This window comes from Rana temporaria, chromosome 6 (genome assembly GCF_905171775.1).
Source record: "Rana temporaria chromosome 6, aRanTem1.1, whole genome shotgun sequence".
Taxonomy (NCBI): Eukaryota; Metazoa; Chordata; class Amphibia; order Anura; family Ranidae; genus Rana; species Rana temporaria.
In genome coordinates this window covers 104,914,403-104,932,865 of record NC_053494.1, presented here as the reverse complement: position 1 = coordinate 104,932,865, position 18,463 = coordinate 104,914,403, and the positions used below count along the sequence as shown (strand labels likewise).

Sequence of the window (18,463 nt, the reverse complement as noted above, 5' to 3'; positions counted from 1 at the left end):
TTTAGCAGAACATCATTCTGTCGTAGGGTGACAACACTGCTCTTCCATAAAATACAGTAATCAAGCATTGTAACCGTATAAAAAGGTTTGTTATTGGTGAGTTGGCCTAAGGAATATAATAGGGAAAAAGTCTGGGGGGAAAAAAGGAAAAATAATTGCAGCCACCACATCCAAGGACTGGTAAGCTGCACTATATTACTTGTTTTTCCTTGGGTTTAGATACTTTATTACTGATTTTGGATGTTTTTTTTTCTTTCATTTATTTTTAGAATCATGGGAAATGTGGAGCTGTAAGTAAACTAATGGAGAGCATGGCAGCAGAGGAGGATTTTGAGCCAAGTCAGGACAGTAGTTTTTCGGAAAATGAGAATTGTCCTATGCCTTCGCATCCTGAACGGCCAATTACTCCTGGTAAGAAAAACAAAACCCTGTATTCTGTTGCATCTATCTATTAGGAAATATTGTGTGCATTATGGACTTAAGATCATTTAAAACCACCAGAACATTGTGGTTCCATAGTCCCACCACATCCCCGCAATGCTTTCATATGAAAGTAGTGAAACCGAACACCGCTGACCCTTTGTGTACAAACACTTGATTCTGAGAGCAGTGACACACACCCCACTCACATCCTCCCCTAATATGTTTTGCTCCTGCTGGAGCTTTAGTGTACAAATCTACATTTTTATATGCGATAGCCCCACAAATATACCCCTGTTCTCACCCGCATCCTAAAAGAAGCCCTTGATCGTAAACAGGACAGAAAATCACCTATTATTATTATTCTAAGACCATTGAATGATAATAAATGCTTAGAACATCGTCCTCTGTTATATCATTGCTATTCTTAGTTTCTATTCTAATGGCAAGACCAAAAAATGTATATAAAGAAATATAAAGCGCTAAGAAAGAAAAGGGGAGGGGGTTTATTAACAGTACAGTATATGTATCCCTTTAAAGTATGTAATTTAAGAGGTTAGTGGGAGTGGTTACCATTCATGTGTGTGTATATATACTTCTATCCTCTTTCACTCCTCCTTCTCTATCATGAATTAGGTTTACTATAAAAGGTTTTACATTTTGCACCCACACATCATTTTTATTTATTTTAAGACTTTTAAAATGTAAAGTGAAGTTTAGAAGAATAAATCTATACACAAGGAGTGAAGACTTGCAGTGATTAGAAAAGTAACCTCAAAATCCGATTTTTATCCAGTTCATAATTGGGATATTGGATATTTTTCAGAAATTAATAGTAAAGGATTTAATAACATTATCCTGAAGAGTAGAATCGGATCCTAAATTAGGGAAAATAAATCTGTCTAGGAGCGACAAACAAAAGATTTAATAATTGACATGCAGACAAGCATGGAGCGGTGGTGGTATTGATTATCACTAACTACACCAATGCTTTTAAGCTGGACATAGATGGACTGAAACCAGACGAATTTTAAATAACCGATGTCCATTCCTGCTCGACAGAATTCTATCTAATTGGACTGTTAGAAAATTTTCATTCAATTAGTGACTGAAGCCAATCGACTGCAGCGCTGACCAGTGTAGTCCCAGCTGTCAGAATACAATAGCGCATTGGGGAGGATTCCTCCATCCACCATGCTTACGTGGAAATATTATCCATTTATGGTCAGCCTTAGCATTTGGATAGCCATATTTATGAATACGTAAGGGTGACCTGACTCAAGAGTTCAGAAAATAATTTGAGTTTAGTATCACAGGCAAAGTCAATGGGAGAATTGAAGGATAGATAAAGAAATTAAAGTTAGGAGCATATATATACTCATTCCATGTTTCCCAATAACTCTTATATTTAATCGCCATGGGCTTCTTTAAACCTTTTCAATATCATGACATGTAGTACGTCATTGGCAGCTAAAGGTTAAAGAGATCAGCTGTATCTAACCTATGTGATATTGATAATGATATATAATATAACATTCACTGTACATAAAGTATACCGTAATGCTTTTATGCACACTTTCATAGGTACTGTGCTGACAATACACGTTTTTGGCGCAACTAACCACTTGCGTCCTTGCAGCCAATCACTTGCTTGTTGGCTTTAAAGGTTAACTGCGGCAGCTTTACTCCGCCCCCTGCCCAGTACTGTGTTGCCTCCAGCTCTCCAATCTGCCCACAGTTGATGGGTAGATCGTGATTGACAGGTTGCCGACCCTGGCAGTAGATTGTTTGGATGTGGTATGGGTGATCAGGATGTTTCCTGATGCTACGGTGACATTTCTTAGGACTGATTCTCTTTTCATAATCACAGATGGCCCTCTTTTGCAATGATCTCCAGGAGGGTTTGATAGATTATAATTCAATATTATTCTCTTCAGGGTCTGCAGCCCCCTATTTTTGTCAGTTATTTCAGGATTAATTTTCTCAAGTTTGTAAAGTGACTATTTGGTCTTTCATTTATACCAGTGGTTCTCAACCTGGGGGTCGGAAACCCCTCGGGGTCAAATGATGATTTGCCAGGGGTCACCAGATCCTGGGCTGTTCCTAAAGCCCTCACCACTCTCCCAGCCTTCTTGCAGCTGCTCAGCAGGGCTGTTCCTGGAGCACACGCCGCCCACTCAGCCTCTTCGCACCCATTAATTTCACGGCATGGCTGGGGGGCAGAGGCTAGAGGTCCGCTGACTGGTGAAGATTGTGAAGTGGGAAGGGCTGGAGGAGACCCTATCTCCTGATTTCAGCATAGGTGTCACTGCTACGAGACACCACAAAGTCAGAGACACACTGGGTGACACTACCTGTGATTAGAGTTGCCATTAAACGTCCCCACTACAGTTCTCAGATCAGCAGATGACCATGATCAAGTGCACCTAAGTTGGCTGATCAGAACTCCCCCCCAGCACTGCCACTCATCCCGTTCCCCCTCCACCAAGGAGTAAGAGAAGGAATTAAAATAGAGAATACATGGAAGGGAGAGGAAAAGAGGGGGAGGAAGAAAGAAAAAGGGAGAGATAGAATAAGAGAAAAAACAAGAAAGACCGCTAGAGAGAGGGATGGGGGAAAAAAACAAGAAATTAGGATAGAGAGATAAAAGGGAAAACGAGGAGAACAAAGAGATAGAGTGGTACATCCTAAAATGTACCATAAGGGGTTTTAATACTGTATAATTGGAGGGGACTCAGGGAGCGCTAAATTTCCGTGGGTTAGAGGTGCAAATTACTTGTCTTGCCTTGGGTGCTGACAACCCATGCTACGAAAATTATTTTACTGTTAGGGGTCCCCACAACTTGGGAAATTTTATCAAGGGGTCACGGCACTAAAAGGTTGAGAACCACTGATTTATACCTTTACCACTTTTTATCTGCTTGGTACTAAATAAGGCTGTTATCAAACAGTGGGTTAGCCACATGCAGGGCTGCCGCTAGCATGTTTCTTTGTTTCATACATAGTGACCTACTCCAGCTGATGGCAGTAAGACACACTGGTCAACATCTACAGATCTTTGCTGTATACTTCAATTAGTGCAGAGAAATAATTTTGTATGACGAGTACAAGAAATCCTATTTTCCCTTACGTGACATCCTTTAAGGTATGCATTATAGGGCTGCTAATATGGAAGTAAGACCAACCCTCCTATACCAGGTCTGGTAGCCCTGGGGCAAAGAAGGGACTCTTTAAATACCTTTGGGTGTATGCACAATAATTCCATGGGCCCAGCAATAAAAATACAGTGCCTTGCAAAAGTGTTCACCCTCCTTGACTTTTTACCTATTTTGTTACATTACAGCCTTTAGTTCAATGTTTTTTTAATCTGAATTATATGTGATGGATCAGAACACAATAGTCTAAGTTGGTGAAGTAAAATTAGAAAAATATATACATAAGACTATTATTCAGAAATGTAAAAACTGATAATTGGCAGGTGCAATACTGTATTCACCCCCTTTGTTATGAAACTGAAAGTGACAATGACTTAATTTACATTCATTGACTGACACAGCTCTTCTAAATCTTGACCATAGGGTTTTTAGCGTCACCTACAGGAGTAGGATACTAGGCAGTAAAATAACTCGGTACTGCCTATGGGCAGTTCCACCTGGTATAAACCCCCTCTCTGCTATAGGCAATCCAGTTATTCTGCCTAGTGTTTTCAGGAGTACATACCTAGTTCCCAGCTGGGACCTTTTGGTTCTATAACTTTTTTTTCTGGATCAGGCAGGGGCCTCCATGATCACTGCCTTGCTAAAGAAGCTGAGGGTGATGAATTGGCCAAGCATGTCTCCATAAAATAAAAATAATAAAGTACTGACACCGTCCTCTGCCCTACTGACACTGTCCACTGCTCTACTGACCCCGTCCATGTTTTAATACATTTTAAGATGTTTGTTTACAAATATTTATAAATGTGTGTGTGTATACTGTAGATATATAGGTATATATAGATAGATATATCTATGTATAGATTAGATAGAAATAGAGATATATACAGTGCCTTGCGAAAGTATTCGGCCCCCTTGAACTTTGCGACCTTTTGCCACATTTCAGGCTTCAAACATAAAGATATAAAACTGTAATTTTTTTTGAAGAATCAACAACAAGTGGGACACAATCATGAAGTGGAACGAAATTTATTGGATATTTCAAACTTTTTTAACAAATAAAAAACTGAAAAATTGGGCGTGCAAAATTATTCAGCCCCTTTACTTTCAGTGCAGCAAACTCTCTCCAGAAGTTCAGTGAGGATCTCTGAATGATCCAATGTTTACCTAAATGACTAATGATGATAAATAGAATCCACCCGTGTGTAATCAAGTCTCTGTATAAATGCACCTGCACTGTGATAGTCTCAGAGGTCCGTTTAAAGCGCAGAGAGCATCATGAACAAGGAACACACCAGGCAGGTCCGAGATACTGTTGTGTAGAAGTTTAAAGCCGGATTTGGATACAAAAAGATTTCCCAAGCTTTAAACATCCCAAGGAGCACTGTGCAAGCGATAATATTGAAATGGAAGGAGTATCAGACCACTGCAAATCTACGAAGACCTGACCGTCCCTCTAAACTTTCAGCTCATACAAGGAGAAGACTGATCAGAGATGCAGCCAAGAGGCCCATGATCACTCTGGATGAACTGCAGAGATCTACAGCTGAGGTGGGAGACTCTGTCCATAGGACAACAATCAGTCGTATACTGCACAAATCTGGCCTTTATGGAAGAGTGGCAAGAAGAAAGCCATTTCTTAAAGATATCCATAAAAAGTGTCGTTTAAAGTTTGCCACAAGCCACCTGGGAGACACACCAAACATGTGGAAGAAGGTGCTCTGGTCAGATGAAACCAAAATCAAACTTTTTGGCAACAATGCAAAACGTTATGTTTGGCGTAAAAGCAACACAGCTCATTACCCTGAACACACCATCCCCACTGTCAAACATGGTGGTGGCAGCATCATGGTTTGGGCCTGCTTTTCTTCAGCAGGGACAAGGAAGATGGTTAAAATTGTTGGGAAGATGGATGGAGCCAAATACAGGACCATTCTGGAAGAAAACCTGATGCAGTCTGGAAAAGACCTGAGACTGGGACGGAGATTTGTCTTCCAACAAGACAATGATCCAATCATGAAGTGGAACGAAATTTATTGGATATTTCAAACTTTTTAAAAAATAAAAAACTGAAAAATTGGGCGTGCAAAATTATTCAGCCCCCTTAAGTTAATACTTTGTAGCGCCACCTTTTGCTGCGATTACAGCTGTAAGTCGCTTGGGGTATGTCTCTATCAGTTTTGCACATCGAGAGACTGAAATTTTTGCCCATTCCTCCTTGCAAAACAGCTCGAGCTCAGTGAGGTTGAATGGAGAGCGTTTGTGAACAGCAGTTTTCAGTTCTTTCCACAGATTCTCGATTGGATTCAGGTCTGGACTTTGACTTGGCCATTCTAACACCTGGATATGTTTATTTGTGAACCATTCCATTGAAGATTTTGCTTTATGTTTTGGATCATTGTCTTGTTGGAAGACAAATCTCCGTCCCAGTCTCAGGTCTTTTGCAGACTCTATCAGGTTTTCTTCCAGAATGGTCCTGTATTTGGCTCCATCCATCTTCCCATCAATTTTAACCATCTTCCCTGTTCCTGCTGAAGAAAATCAGGCCCAAACCATGATGCTGCCACCACCATGTTTGACAGTGGGGATGGTGTGTTCAGGGTGATGAGCTGTGTTGCTTTTACGCCAAACATAACGTTTTGCATTGTTGCCAAAAAGTTTGATTTTGGTTTCATCTGACCAGACAGAGCACCTTCTTCCACATGTTTGGTGTGTCTCCCAGGTGGCTTGTGGCAAACTTTAAATGACACCTTTTATGGATATCTTTAAGAAATGGCTTTCTTCTTGCCACTCTTCCATAAAGGCCAGATTTGTGCAGTATACGACTGATTGTTGTCCTATGGACAGAGTCTCCCACCTCAGCTGTAGATCTCTGCAGTTCGTCCAGAGTGATCATGAGCCTCTTGGCTGCATCTTTGATCAGTCTTCTCCTTGTATGAGCTGAAAGTTTAGAGGGACGGACAGGTCTTCGTAGATTTGCAGTGGTCTGATACTCCCATTTCAATATTATCGCTTGCACAGTGCTCCTTGGGATGTTTAAAGCTTGGGAAATCTTTTTGTATCCAAATCCGGCTTTAAACTTCTCCACAACAGTATATCGTACCTGCCTGGTGTGTTCCTTGTTCTTCATGATGCTCTCTGCGCTTTAAACGGACCTCTGAGACTGTCACAGTGCAGGTGCATTTATACGGAGACTTGATTACACATTACAAATAATTAGTCATTTAGGTCAACATTGGATCATTCGGAGATCCTCACTGAACTTCTGGAGAGAGTTTGCTGCACTGAAAGTAAAGGGGATGAATAATCTTGCACGCCCAATTTTTCAGTTTTTTATTTTTTTTAAAAGTTTGAAATATCCAATACATTTTGTTCCACTTCATGATTGTGTCCCACTTGTTGATTCTTCAAAAAAAATTGTTTTATATCTTTATGTTTGAAGCCTGAAATGTGGCAAAAGGTCGCAAAGTTCAAGGGGGCCGAATACTTTCGCAAGGCACTGTATCTATTACACACAGTATCTCACATTCTTGTAAATTTTTTATTATATCTTTTCATGTGACAACACTGAAAAAATAACACTTTTTGTAAAGCAGTGAATGTACAGCTTGTATAACAGTGTAAATTTGCTGTCCCCTCTAAATAACAGTCATTATTGTCCAAACTGCTGGCAACAAAAGTGAGCACACCCCTAAGTGAAAATTTCCAAATTGGGCCTAAAGTGTAAATATTTTGTGTGGCCGCCATGATTTTCCACCACTGCCTTAACCTTTTTGGGCATGGAGTTCACCAGAGCTTCAAAGGTTGCCCCTGGAGTCCTCTTCCACTCCTCCATGACATCATCACTGAGCTGATGGATGTTAGAGACCTTGCGTTCCTTCACATTCCGTTTGAGGATGCCCCACAGATGCTCAATAGGGTTTAGGTCTGGAGACATGCTTGGCCAGTCCATCACCTTTACCCTCAGTTTCTTAAACAAAGCAGTGGTCATCTTGGAGATGTGTTTAGGGTCGTTATCATATTGGAATACTGTCCTGCAGCCCAGTTTCCAAAGGGAGGGGGATCATGCTCTGCTTCAGTATGTGACAGTACATGTTGGCATTCATGGTTTCCTCAATGAACTGTATCTCTCCAGTGTCAGCAGCACTCATGCAGCCCCAGACCATGACACTCCCACCACAATGCATACAAATGCACAGGGTGCACACTTGTATGTAATCTGCGTCTATACCACACATGTGAGGTATCGCCGCAAACAAAGTCACAGCAATAATTCTAGAACCAGGGCTGACAGGTAAAGTGCTTGTAGCCCTAAAAAAAACAACGATCTAGGTAAAGCATGAATAACAGAACTGTGCTTGTGCTGTGTAATTTGCCCCCTTGTATCATCTAAAATACCTGGTTGATCCTGCCTGGTTCTGCTCTCCCCTCTGTAAACTGACCACGTTAATCATGGCTGCTGAGCCATTATACCATGCTCCGTTTACGTCCCTCTTTCATTTCACTGTCTCTCCTTGCTCCCTCTCTCCCCCCTGCCCACCAGCTAGTGTCAAAAATATACCGATGTATACCTTATTTCATACGCTCACGTGACTGCCCGCCGCTCTCCTCCCGGCTGACGTCGGTGGGGATTCTCAGCCCCTCTTGCTGTAGTTTTCAGCTTGGGAGAGGAGAGTGGCAAGCAGTCACGTGAGCAGCGCTATGAAATAATGTATACAGCGGCATATTTAGAAAAAAAAACACATACACTGGGCACATAATTTAATGTGACACAGTGGATTGCAATAATAACACATAGTGGCTTTACAACCACTTTAACGTTAAACTGATGAGTTGTAAAGGCTTATAAAGCATCACCTATGGAAATTTTTACTGTCGTTTTTTTGCGATATCGCAAGTGTTTACAATTGTAGTACTTTTATATTTGTTTACTCAATGCAACACCTTCTTTTAAACTTTACCAAAAAAATAAAAAAGTATTCTATTGTCTGTGTTTGCACTAAAAATGTATTTGTGTTATATTTTTTCCTAAAAATAGGCATTTAATAAACAGTTGCTCAAATATCATGCAACATAAAAATTTGCAACAACTATCTTTTTATTCTAAAGGTCCTCTGTTTGAAAAAATATATAATGTTCTGCAGATTTTTACATGTATGCAATAAAAATTAAAAAATGTTCTAGTGATAAATTGATCCTAAAAAATTGTAAATAAACTCCTCTCTATCTCTGGCCTTGGCTGATGGTGTCCAAGGAAGTTCGTTACTAGGAGTCACAGCTGGTAGGATTATTGTGCATGCCGAATAAGGTATTTAAAGCCCCTTCTGTGGAATCGGCTGAGGGTGGTAACTGCCCCAGAGCCAGTATGCAGTGGAGTTATATATGCATGTTTGTTCCGTTAAAGAAGCATGCATTACCATAACTAGCATTTTTAGAAGCCACTGGTTGCCTCCATATGCATCTTAGTACAAGTTTCTTCTAACCAGTGTAAATACATCCATCTTAAATTTTGATTTTTGCAGCCCCACGCTCTTGCATCATAGACAAGGATGAACTAAAAGATGGGTTGCGAGTTCTGATTCCAATGGATGACAAGCTACTTTATGCAGGCCATGTACAAACTGTTCACTCCCCAGATATGTAAGTAAACAGACCATACTAAGCAAAATTCTTGTTACAGTGTTGGTATCCTAAATATTTTTCTTTTCTGACTGTTTCCCAGATATCGTGTGGTGGTAGAGGGTGAGAGAGGAAACCGTCCACATATTTACTGCCAGGAGCAGCTGTTGCAAGAAGCTGTGAGTTATTGAGACTAAACTCTGATGGGCAGAAATTTAAGAATATTCAGAGGGCAATATCAAACCATTAATATGCTGTCATTGCTGATTTTTCATGCCAATTTATAACAAGTATGCAAATTAGGACATTTCATACTTGCATACATGTGGATCAGTATAAAAGACAAACCACTATCAATGCCAGCATTGATGCTTTTATCATAAACGTTTCCCATAGGAAATGTTAACATTTGAGTGAAGAATATGGACTTTTATGCATCTCAGAGCTAAAATGGCCTTTATTTCTTTTTCATACATCATGAGACACAGAGTCAGGCTAATATTCATTACCTGCTGGGTTATACTCCATCATCAGGTGAATGGACACTGGTAGACCAAGGAAGTGATCCCCTATATAACCCCTCCCATACAGGAAGTTTTTTTTACCAGTGTCTACAAGGTGGATGGCACGTTTGTTTGAGCTCGCTGAGCTCCAGGTCTCTATTCCCACAAACGGTTCCAAAATTAATCAAGGGATTGACTGTTCGGACCCCTTTGACACAGGCTTTACAGCTTAGATCAGGGACCCTCAAACTACGGCCCTCCAGCTGTTGTAGAACTACACATCCCATGAGGCATTGTAACAGACTGACATTCACAGACATGACTGGGCATGATGGGAATTGTAGTTCCTGAACAACTGGGGGGCCGTAGTTTGAAGACCCATGGCTTAGATAAATGGTACCTGTGCCTCACAAAGAAGACTCAAGATCCTGCAAGGTTTTGCCTGTAATGTGACCCTGGACACTGCGAACTGAAATCCTGGACACTACAGCGCTAAGGCATTCCTGCAGGGTGCTGTACAGGTCCAAGGGAGTGGACCCTAAATATGAAAAGGGTACCCAGTCCTTGAAGGTCCTCAAGTGGCAGGAACCCGCCATGATGGGTGAAGATTGGGCTCTTAGTTTCTAAGCTGCCTTGTGCCTGTTGTGCCTGTATGGGTAGGTGAAACCTTTATATTTTTATATATATATATATAGTGGGGTGTCCCAGTGGTTGTAACAAACAGTCAAGCTAGCTAGAGGCTTGACACCTGTGTGTGGTGACCATACAGGTTTTTCTTTTGGGCTAGTGGGTGTTTGCAAAGTGTACCTTGTTACTTGTGTCTGGCTGTTTTTTCCTGATAATGGCGCACAACGCTGCGCCATTTGCCTTGGTTTTACCAGGGCGCACATGCATTTAAAAAAGTCATCATGGCACATGTGCATTTGCAAAAGCACCGCTGAAACGTATCAGTTTATTTGTTTGACAACTAGCGCTCATGTGTATTCCCAAGAGTGCCGCTATACTCAACAGTTGTCTGGCAGCCATGGCGCACGTGCATTCGTAAGGGGGCCGCTACACTTACTAGTGTTTGCTGGCACCCACGGCGCACATGGCTTCAACGCACTGGCGCAGTAGCCTTATTTGGCACACAAAGATTTGCGTCATGCGTGAATGCGGCCACGCCCAGAAGGCTGCACCACTTTGCGGACATTGGAGAACAATAGTTCAGGACCAATGGTTCACCTCAACTATATCCCGCGGTTACAAGCTGGAGTTGCAGGGGGTTTCCCCCTCAGAGGTTTTTAAGATCCAACATTCCTTTGGATCCTCCAAAAGGAGACTTATTACTTCAGGCACTATATCATTTAGTCCATCAAGGAGTTATTGTAGAGGTTCCTGTACCCGAAGGGGCACAGGGTTTTACTCAAACCTTTTTATAAGGCCCATCTTGGACCTAAGATCCCTGATCAGTAGATATTGGTTTAAGTCCTTTCAGATGGAATCTGTTCACTCAGTAGTAGCCTCACTCCAAATGGGAGACTTTCTAGCCTCCATCGACATAAAGGACGCGTATCTACAAGTTCCTATCTTTCAATCTTATCAGAGGTTCCTGCGGTTTGCAGTAGAGGAACGTCACTTTCAGTTCATGACTCTACCCTTTGGGCTTGCTACAGCCCCCCCCCGGGTGTTCACAAAGGTCTTAGCACCAGTACTGGGTCTTTGTTTTTTCAAAATAACAATTTTATTTTATTTATTCATTTTTTGACAGACACGTATGCAGTGCATTACATGGTTACTGAAACGGCACACAACACAAGCTGTCATACTATCATTTAGATCAGGCAGTGTCCCTGCATACAGTGACAGTGATTACCTATCTTATGCTAATAGAACATTGTAAGTGCATTGCCATTATTATCAACTAAATATATTAACTTTGCACAATCTAAAGTAGAAGTCACTAGGGGACTCACAGTGAAAAAAAAAGAAAAGAGAAAGGGGGAAAAGAAAGTAAGAAGTCATCAGATTGCCTCCACTACCTGATCAGGGAGGGTCCTCCCGGCAGTGCCACAGCTCCCAGATTGTATCATGGGCCCTCAGTCTGTTCTGTATTCTAGCGGTCATTTTCTCCATCATTTCCACATCTTTGATTCTGGCATGTAGGGCACTCTGGGAGCAGCGTTTCCAATTTAGTGCCCAGGAGGAAGAGTTTTGGAGTGACAGGAATCGTCCTATCAAGAAGGCGGACCAGCAACTACTGGACCGAGTTCCAGAAAGGAGCGATCAGTGGGCAGCTCCAGTAGATATGGAGGAGGGTCCCCCTAGCCCCAAGGCAGCACCAGCAACGATTGGAGCTAGTAGGATAAATGGCGTGGAGTACATCTGGGGTCATCTACAAGAAGTAGAGGATTTTATAGCTATTTTCCTTGTAAAGCATACAGATCAAGCTTTTTGCCGCCTGAGCCCAGATCACCCGCCATTGTTCCATAGGGATCTCCTCGCCAAGAGCCTTTTCCCATTTAATCATATAGGTGTGCTTTCCCACCATTTCCATGAGCCATGCCTTTAGTATTTTGTATATGTCAGATATCAAGCCCTTCTGGGTAGAACCCGCCAATACTAGTTTTTCAAAGGGGGTCGGAGGGGAAAATTGCAGGTGTGGTGCAAAAGTCAAGGCGTAATGGTGTATTTGGAGATACCCATAGAACTCCTGACGTGGCAGATCAAATTTGGCCTGTAAGTCGGCAAAAGGCAGCAGTTTGCGAGTCCGGGGTCCACCAGATCCCCAAAGTGAAAACGATTTTGTGTAGTCCATGGCGAGGACATTTTATTTATTTATTTATTACTATTTGTTTGGGAAGCGCACATATACCACCAGTCGGTGGTGCCAAAGCACTTTGTGACAAAAAAGCCTGGATGTTCTGGCGAGGGAAGCATAAATAAAAAAGGAGGGAGAAGAAAGGCTAGAAATCAGCAAGTAGATGAAAGTAGAAAAAATTGGCCTAGGATTGAAATGCTTGGCAGAATAGGTCTTCAGTTTCTTCCTGAACGTATATAGGCTTGGGGGGATGCGAATGTTAGAAAGTAAGAAGTCATCACATTCGTGGGTAAGGCTATCTGGCACCTTTGGATTGCAGGCAAATGAGGTCCGGAGCGAGCTGTCAGAGGACAGCTTATGTTGGCGTGCCAGCTTGTGCTATAACTGCCGAAGTTGGGTCATAGGGCCCAACAGACGTTCAGGGTCTACCTCCGCGTTTGCACTCCAAAGTAGATTGTTTGGGTGTACTGGGGCGAGCCACAGCTTTTCAATTTCTGTCCATTTATTATAGGAGCGGGTAAACCAAGATGTTATTGCCGCAGCTGGGCCGCCTGATAGTATTTAATAAGGTTAGGTTAGGCCAGACCCCCGTCCGATCGCGCCGCCTGTAATACTGAGCCTTTTGTAATTCCAGTTATATTTGAGCAAGTCAGTCTAAAGTTTTCTCAAGTGTCCATAGGGTACAGGGATAGGGAGAGTTTGGAACAGGTACAGTAGTTTTGGGAAGACTGTCATCTTTATAGAGGCTACCCGCCCCAGTAGGGAAATTTGATGTTTTTTCCACTGCAGTAGGAGGGCTCTAATGAAGCGGAAGGGGGGGGGGATTTTCCTGGTAAAGGGTGGTACATTTTGGGGTGAGGTAAATCCCCAGGTACTTCAGGGCCTTGAGTTTAGTACTGGGTATTTTAAGTGCCCAAGGGATCCTGGTGCTCGGGTATATGGATGACCTCCTGCTCAGAGATCCCTCACTACATGCTCTAGAACAGAGAATAACACACACAAGCTTAGGCTGGATCATAAATACCGAAAAGTATTTAGGCCTGATCCTAGATACAGTCCAGGCAAGAGTGTTCTTGCCATCTGCAAGGATCTGTACCCTGAAGACTCAGGGGTGTGGGATAAGGGACACCAGACAACTCTGTACGAGTCTATTAGGGAGGATGGTAGCCTCATTCGAGACAATGTCCTATGCCCAGTTCCATTCCAGGTCACTACAACAAGATATCTTGTTGGCTTGGAACAGGAGATAGAAAAGCCCTGGATTATCCAATGTTCTTATCTCCTCAGGCACGCTTAAAGGGTCACTAAAGGAAAAAAAAAAAATTCCGCTAAATAGCTTCCTTTACCTTACTGCAGTCCTGGTTTCATGTCCTCATTGCTCGTTTTTGCTCTGATGTTGCTGTAATACTACTCTGTTCTGGACACTTTTCCTGGTTGTCTGGCTCCTTATGAAAAAAGTCATGGGAGAGTTTAGTTTCGTTTTCCTAGCCATGACTCTCTATGGCACTGTCCAGCACAGAGGCATAAAATAACATGCAAAGACTAAACTAGTTTCAGTTTTGTTTTTGCATCTAAGAGGCACATTATATGATTGATTTTTATCTATTTTTAATCGTTTTTAAAAGGAATCAGTTAACTATTATAAAAAACAAAAAGCTGCGCCGAACTAAAATTAGTAATAAACCCCTACTTAAAAAAAGCAGAGATTAACAGAAAGTCCAAAAGAGTCCTTATGCTCATATGCAGAAGCTACTGATGTAATTTTCAAAACATTCAAAGACAATGGTTCCTTAAGATGTTGCTAGTGCTGAAAAGGTGGATCTTTCAATCACCCGGTGACATGTATACATATCGTGAAGTCCCTCCACCGAGAATGAGCCTCTTACCAGATGGCAAGTAACCAGAGCAGTTGGCTATAGCCCAGCCACGGCCTTTGGGTTCCCCAGGGATCACAGGTAAAAAGCCAGCAGCGTCACGACTGTTTTGAAATCAATCGCTCCAATGCAGGAAATTGTATAAAAGAAAGGACGCATATAGCGTAATACCGTTGGGTAACAAAATTGAATAAAAAGTATTGTACTTACAGCAAGATGAAATAAAAACAGCAGGTGTTTTAAAATGTAAATGCCGGCCGGCATACAGGAGCCCTCCTCCCGAGCGTGGTGACGTCACTGGCGTAGCCTCCCAAATGCGTTTCGTCACAAAGGGGACGTTCTCAATGGGGGTGTTAACTATTATGTCTCTATACCCTGTAAACAGTCATTTCAGCAAAAACATTTTTTTCCTTTAGTGATCCTTTAAGCCTACGCTGGTGGTTACAGGATCAGAACATGCAAAAGGGAAAATCGTTCCTCCCGGTAACTTAAAGAGTACTGACTACAGATGCCAGTCTCTCAGGCTGGGGAGCGACCCTAGAGGGGTTCACAGCTCAAGGAAAATGGTCAACAATAGAACAGATTCTGCCCATCAACCTCCTGGAATTACAGGCAGTACGTCTGGCCCTACGATCCTGGACGATGGAGCTTCAGGACTACCCTATCGGGGTTCAGTCTGACAAAGCCACTGCAGTGGCCTATATAAACCACCAAGGCGGTACCAGGAGTCTGGTACCGGTTAAAAGGAGGTGAACCACATACTAGCTTGGGCAGAGGGGCATGTGCCAATTATATCGACAGTCCATATCCCAGGCATGGAAAACTGGAAGGCAGATTATCTCAGCTGCCAACAGATCTGCCCGGGGGAATGGTCCCTACACCCAAGGGTGTTCCAGGAAATTTGCCAACGTTGGGGATGACCAGAGGGATCGACCTACTGGCATCCAGGTAGAAAAACAAGCTACAGCAGTTTGTGTTCCGAACAAGGGATCCTCTGGCAATCGGAGCAGATGCTCTGATAGTTCCAAGGAGCCAATACTTCTGGTTTATGCTTTCCCTCCAATCCCTCTCCTTCTATATTTGTTGCGCAGGATTCGGAAAGTGGGTGTTCCAGTCATTCTGGTGGCACCAGCCTGGCCCAGAAGGCCCTGGTTCCCAGCAATTTTGAGACCAACAATGGACAGGCCATGGATGCTTCCACAGCCCCCCAATCTACTGTCTCGGGGTCCTATATTCCACACCAATTTACAGTCTCTAAATTTGACGGCATTGGAAAAAATGTGATAAGATGGCGCACAATTTATCAGGGTGTATACAAAAATTATCAATAAAATGATAGTATATGGTCCAAAAATAAATAAATAATCCTAGAGTTTAGTCCAATGTCCGATAAAAAATCCAATCAATAGTCCAAATATATATAAGCACTAGCAGCAGCAACCCTGAAGCAGAAGCAAGCTCTGAAATATATGTAAAGAAAAGAAGAAGATACGCCAATCTAAGTGCAGTAAAATTCGAAAATTTTATGGGAATGTGTATCACATACAGCCAAATGGCTACTCACAAAACAGGAGAGGTACAGGGCATGGTAATGGTAAAGCAGGTCCGGTGTCACTAAAGGTGCTCCGTGGTCTCTGGTCCCGAACTGAAATCCTCGGCAGGCAGGAGAGCTGGGTATGATGGAGATCCAGTGTCACTGAGAGCCACGCTTCCTGTTTCCTGCTTCCCCGTGGCTCTCAGTGACACTGGATCTCCATCATACCCAGCTCTCCTGCCTGCCGAGGATTTCAGTTCGGGACCAGAGACCGCGGAGCACCTTTAGTGACACCGGACCTGCTTTACCATGCCTTGTACCTCTCCTGTTTTGTGAGTAGCCATTTGGCTGTATGTGATGCACATTCCCATAAAATTTTCGAATTTTACTGCACTTAGATTGGCGCATCTTCTTCTTTTTCTTTAAATTTGACGGCATGGCTATTAAAGCCAGGGTGTTAAAGGACCGTGGCATCTCTGGACCAGCAGTATATACCCTAGTAAATGCTAGAAAAGCTGTCACTAGGAAGATCTATCATAAGGTCTGGAAGACTTGTATTGCTTGGTGTGAAGCCAAAAAATGGCATCCTCAGAAATACGTGATTGGGAGAATTCTCTTTTTTCTACAGTCAGCTGTAGAAAGCAAATTGTCTTTCAGTACAATCAGAGATCAAGTTTTAGCCCTATCAGTGTTCTTCCAAAGGCCTTTAGCCTCCCATTCACTGATCCGAAACTTTATGCAGGGGGCAACTCGCTTGCTTCCCCCCATTAAGTCACCTATGTGACCTTGGGACTTGAACTTGGTGTTGTCTGTATTACAGAAACAACTATTTGAACCTATAAAGGAAATTCCATTAGACTTGCTGTCACACGAGCTAACCTTCCTGATGGCTATCAACTTGGCTAGGAGTTGGCGGCCTTGTCATGCTGGGAACCAAATTTAATCCTCCATTCTTTTTGCCTTTCATTTAAATCAGGACATTATTTTGCCTTCTTTTTTCTCTCAGCCTCATTCGACAGAAGAGAGACTGCTGCACTCCTTGGACATTGTCTGGACAGTCAAGGTTTATTTGTCTAAATCTGCGGAGATCCAAGGATTGGACTTTTGGTTAAAAAAAAAAAAGGACCCAAAAAAGGGCAGGCAGTTTCCATTACCAATTGGGTCCGTCAATTGGTCATTCAGGCCTACGGTATGAAACATAAAGCTCCTCCCTTTAGGGTGAGAGCTCATTCTACCAGGGGTGTAGGAACCTCCTGGGCTTTTCACCATCAGGTATCCTTGGCTCAGATTTGTAAGGCTGCTACCTGGTCTTCAGTGCATACGTTCCCCAAATTTTATCAAGTGGATGTTTGAGCAGCCGAGGATTCGTTCTGCAGGCTGCCATATAAAAACTGATGGCTTCTGTTTGGCAGGGTGCCTCCCTCCCCTCAAGACTATTGCTCAGGTAAGTCCCAGCAGGTAATGAATATTAGCCTGAATCTGTGTCCCATGATGTATGAAAATGAAAATAGGATTTTTTCGTCATACTTACCTGTAAAATTATTTTCTTTAAGTACATCATGGGACACAGAGGTCCCTCCCCTCTTTTTGAGGATTCAGTGCTTGCTACAAAACTGAAGTAACTTACTGTATGGGAGGGGTTATATAGGGGATCACGTCCTGTCTAAAGACCTTGGTCTACCAGTGTTCATTCACCTGATGGAGTATAATCCAGCAGGTAATGAATATAAGCCTGACTCTGTGTCCCATGATGTACTTAAAGAAAATAATTTTACAGGTAAGTATGATGAAAAAATACGAGTCACATGACACCGGGGAGGGAAAATGACTAATTGGGCCCAATTTGGACATTTTCCCTTAGGGGGTGTACTTACTTTTGTCAGCGGTTTAGACATTAATGGCTGTGCGTTGAGTTATTTTGAGGGGACAGCAATTTACACTGTTATACAAGCTGTACACTCGCTACTTTTACATTGTAGAAAAGTGTAATTTCACAGGAAAAGATATAATAAAATATTTACAAAAATGTGAGGGGTGTACTCATTTTGTGAGATACTGTGTATGTGTGTGTGTATATATATATATACATTTTTTTTGCTTACCAGATGAGGTAGTTGTATTAGTTTTCTTAATTTTACCTGATGATTCTGCCATTAAAATATTCTCGCCCATGGGATAATGGAAAAACTATAGGACTACAGATATTCGTGCCTCTGCAACTGTCCTTATCGTAGATGGATGTGGTTGTGTAATTCTCAGAGATAGCCAAGACCAATATAATTGATGGCATTTGACACAGGCAGTTATGAGGTCAATATTTCTGGCAGAATCAAATCTATATTTAACTTTGATATAAAAAAAGCTTTTAATGGTATAAATTTAGCAGACCTTGTGGATAAAGTGCATTGTTGGGGTTTACATACACTTCAAGTACAGTAAAACCTTGGTTTGAGAGTAACTTGGTTTGAGAGCGTTTTGCAAGGCAAGCAAACAATTTTAATAAATTTTGACTTTTTTTACAAGCAATGTCTTGATATACAAGTAGCGTCATGTTACAA

The 18,463-nt window shown here is 42.2% G+C and overlaps 1 protein-coding gene across 5 annotated transcripts in view; it reads left to right on the top strand.

Annotated features, from left to right (window-relative positions):
* The window catches only part of TNRC18 (trinucleotide repeat containing 18), a 366,965-nt gene that overhangs the window by 279,479 nt on the left and 69,023 nt on the right, over positions 1-18,463 (top strand). For all 5 annotated transcript variants that reach the window (XM_040357106.1, XM_040357109.1, XM_040357105.1 and 2 more), the window contains 3 exons: positions 270-411; positions 9,098-9,215; positions 9,298-9,373. In XM_040357106.1, the coding sequence (XP_040213040.1) occupies positions 270-411; positions 9,098-9,215; positions 9,298-9,373 (336 nt within the window). The remainder of the gene's footprint in view (positions 1-269; positions 412-9,097; positions 9,216-9,297; positions 9,374-18,463) is intronic.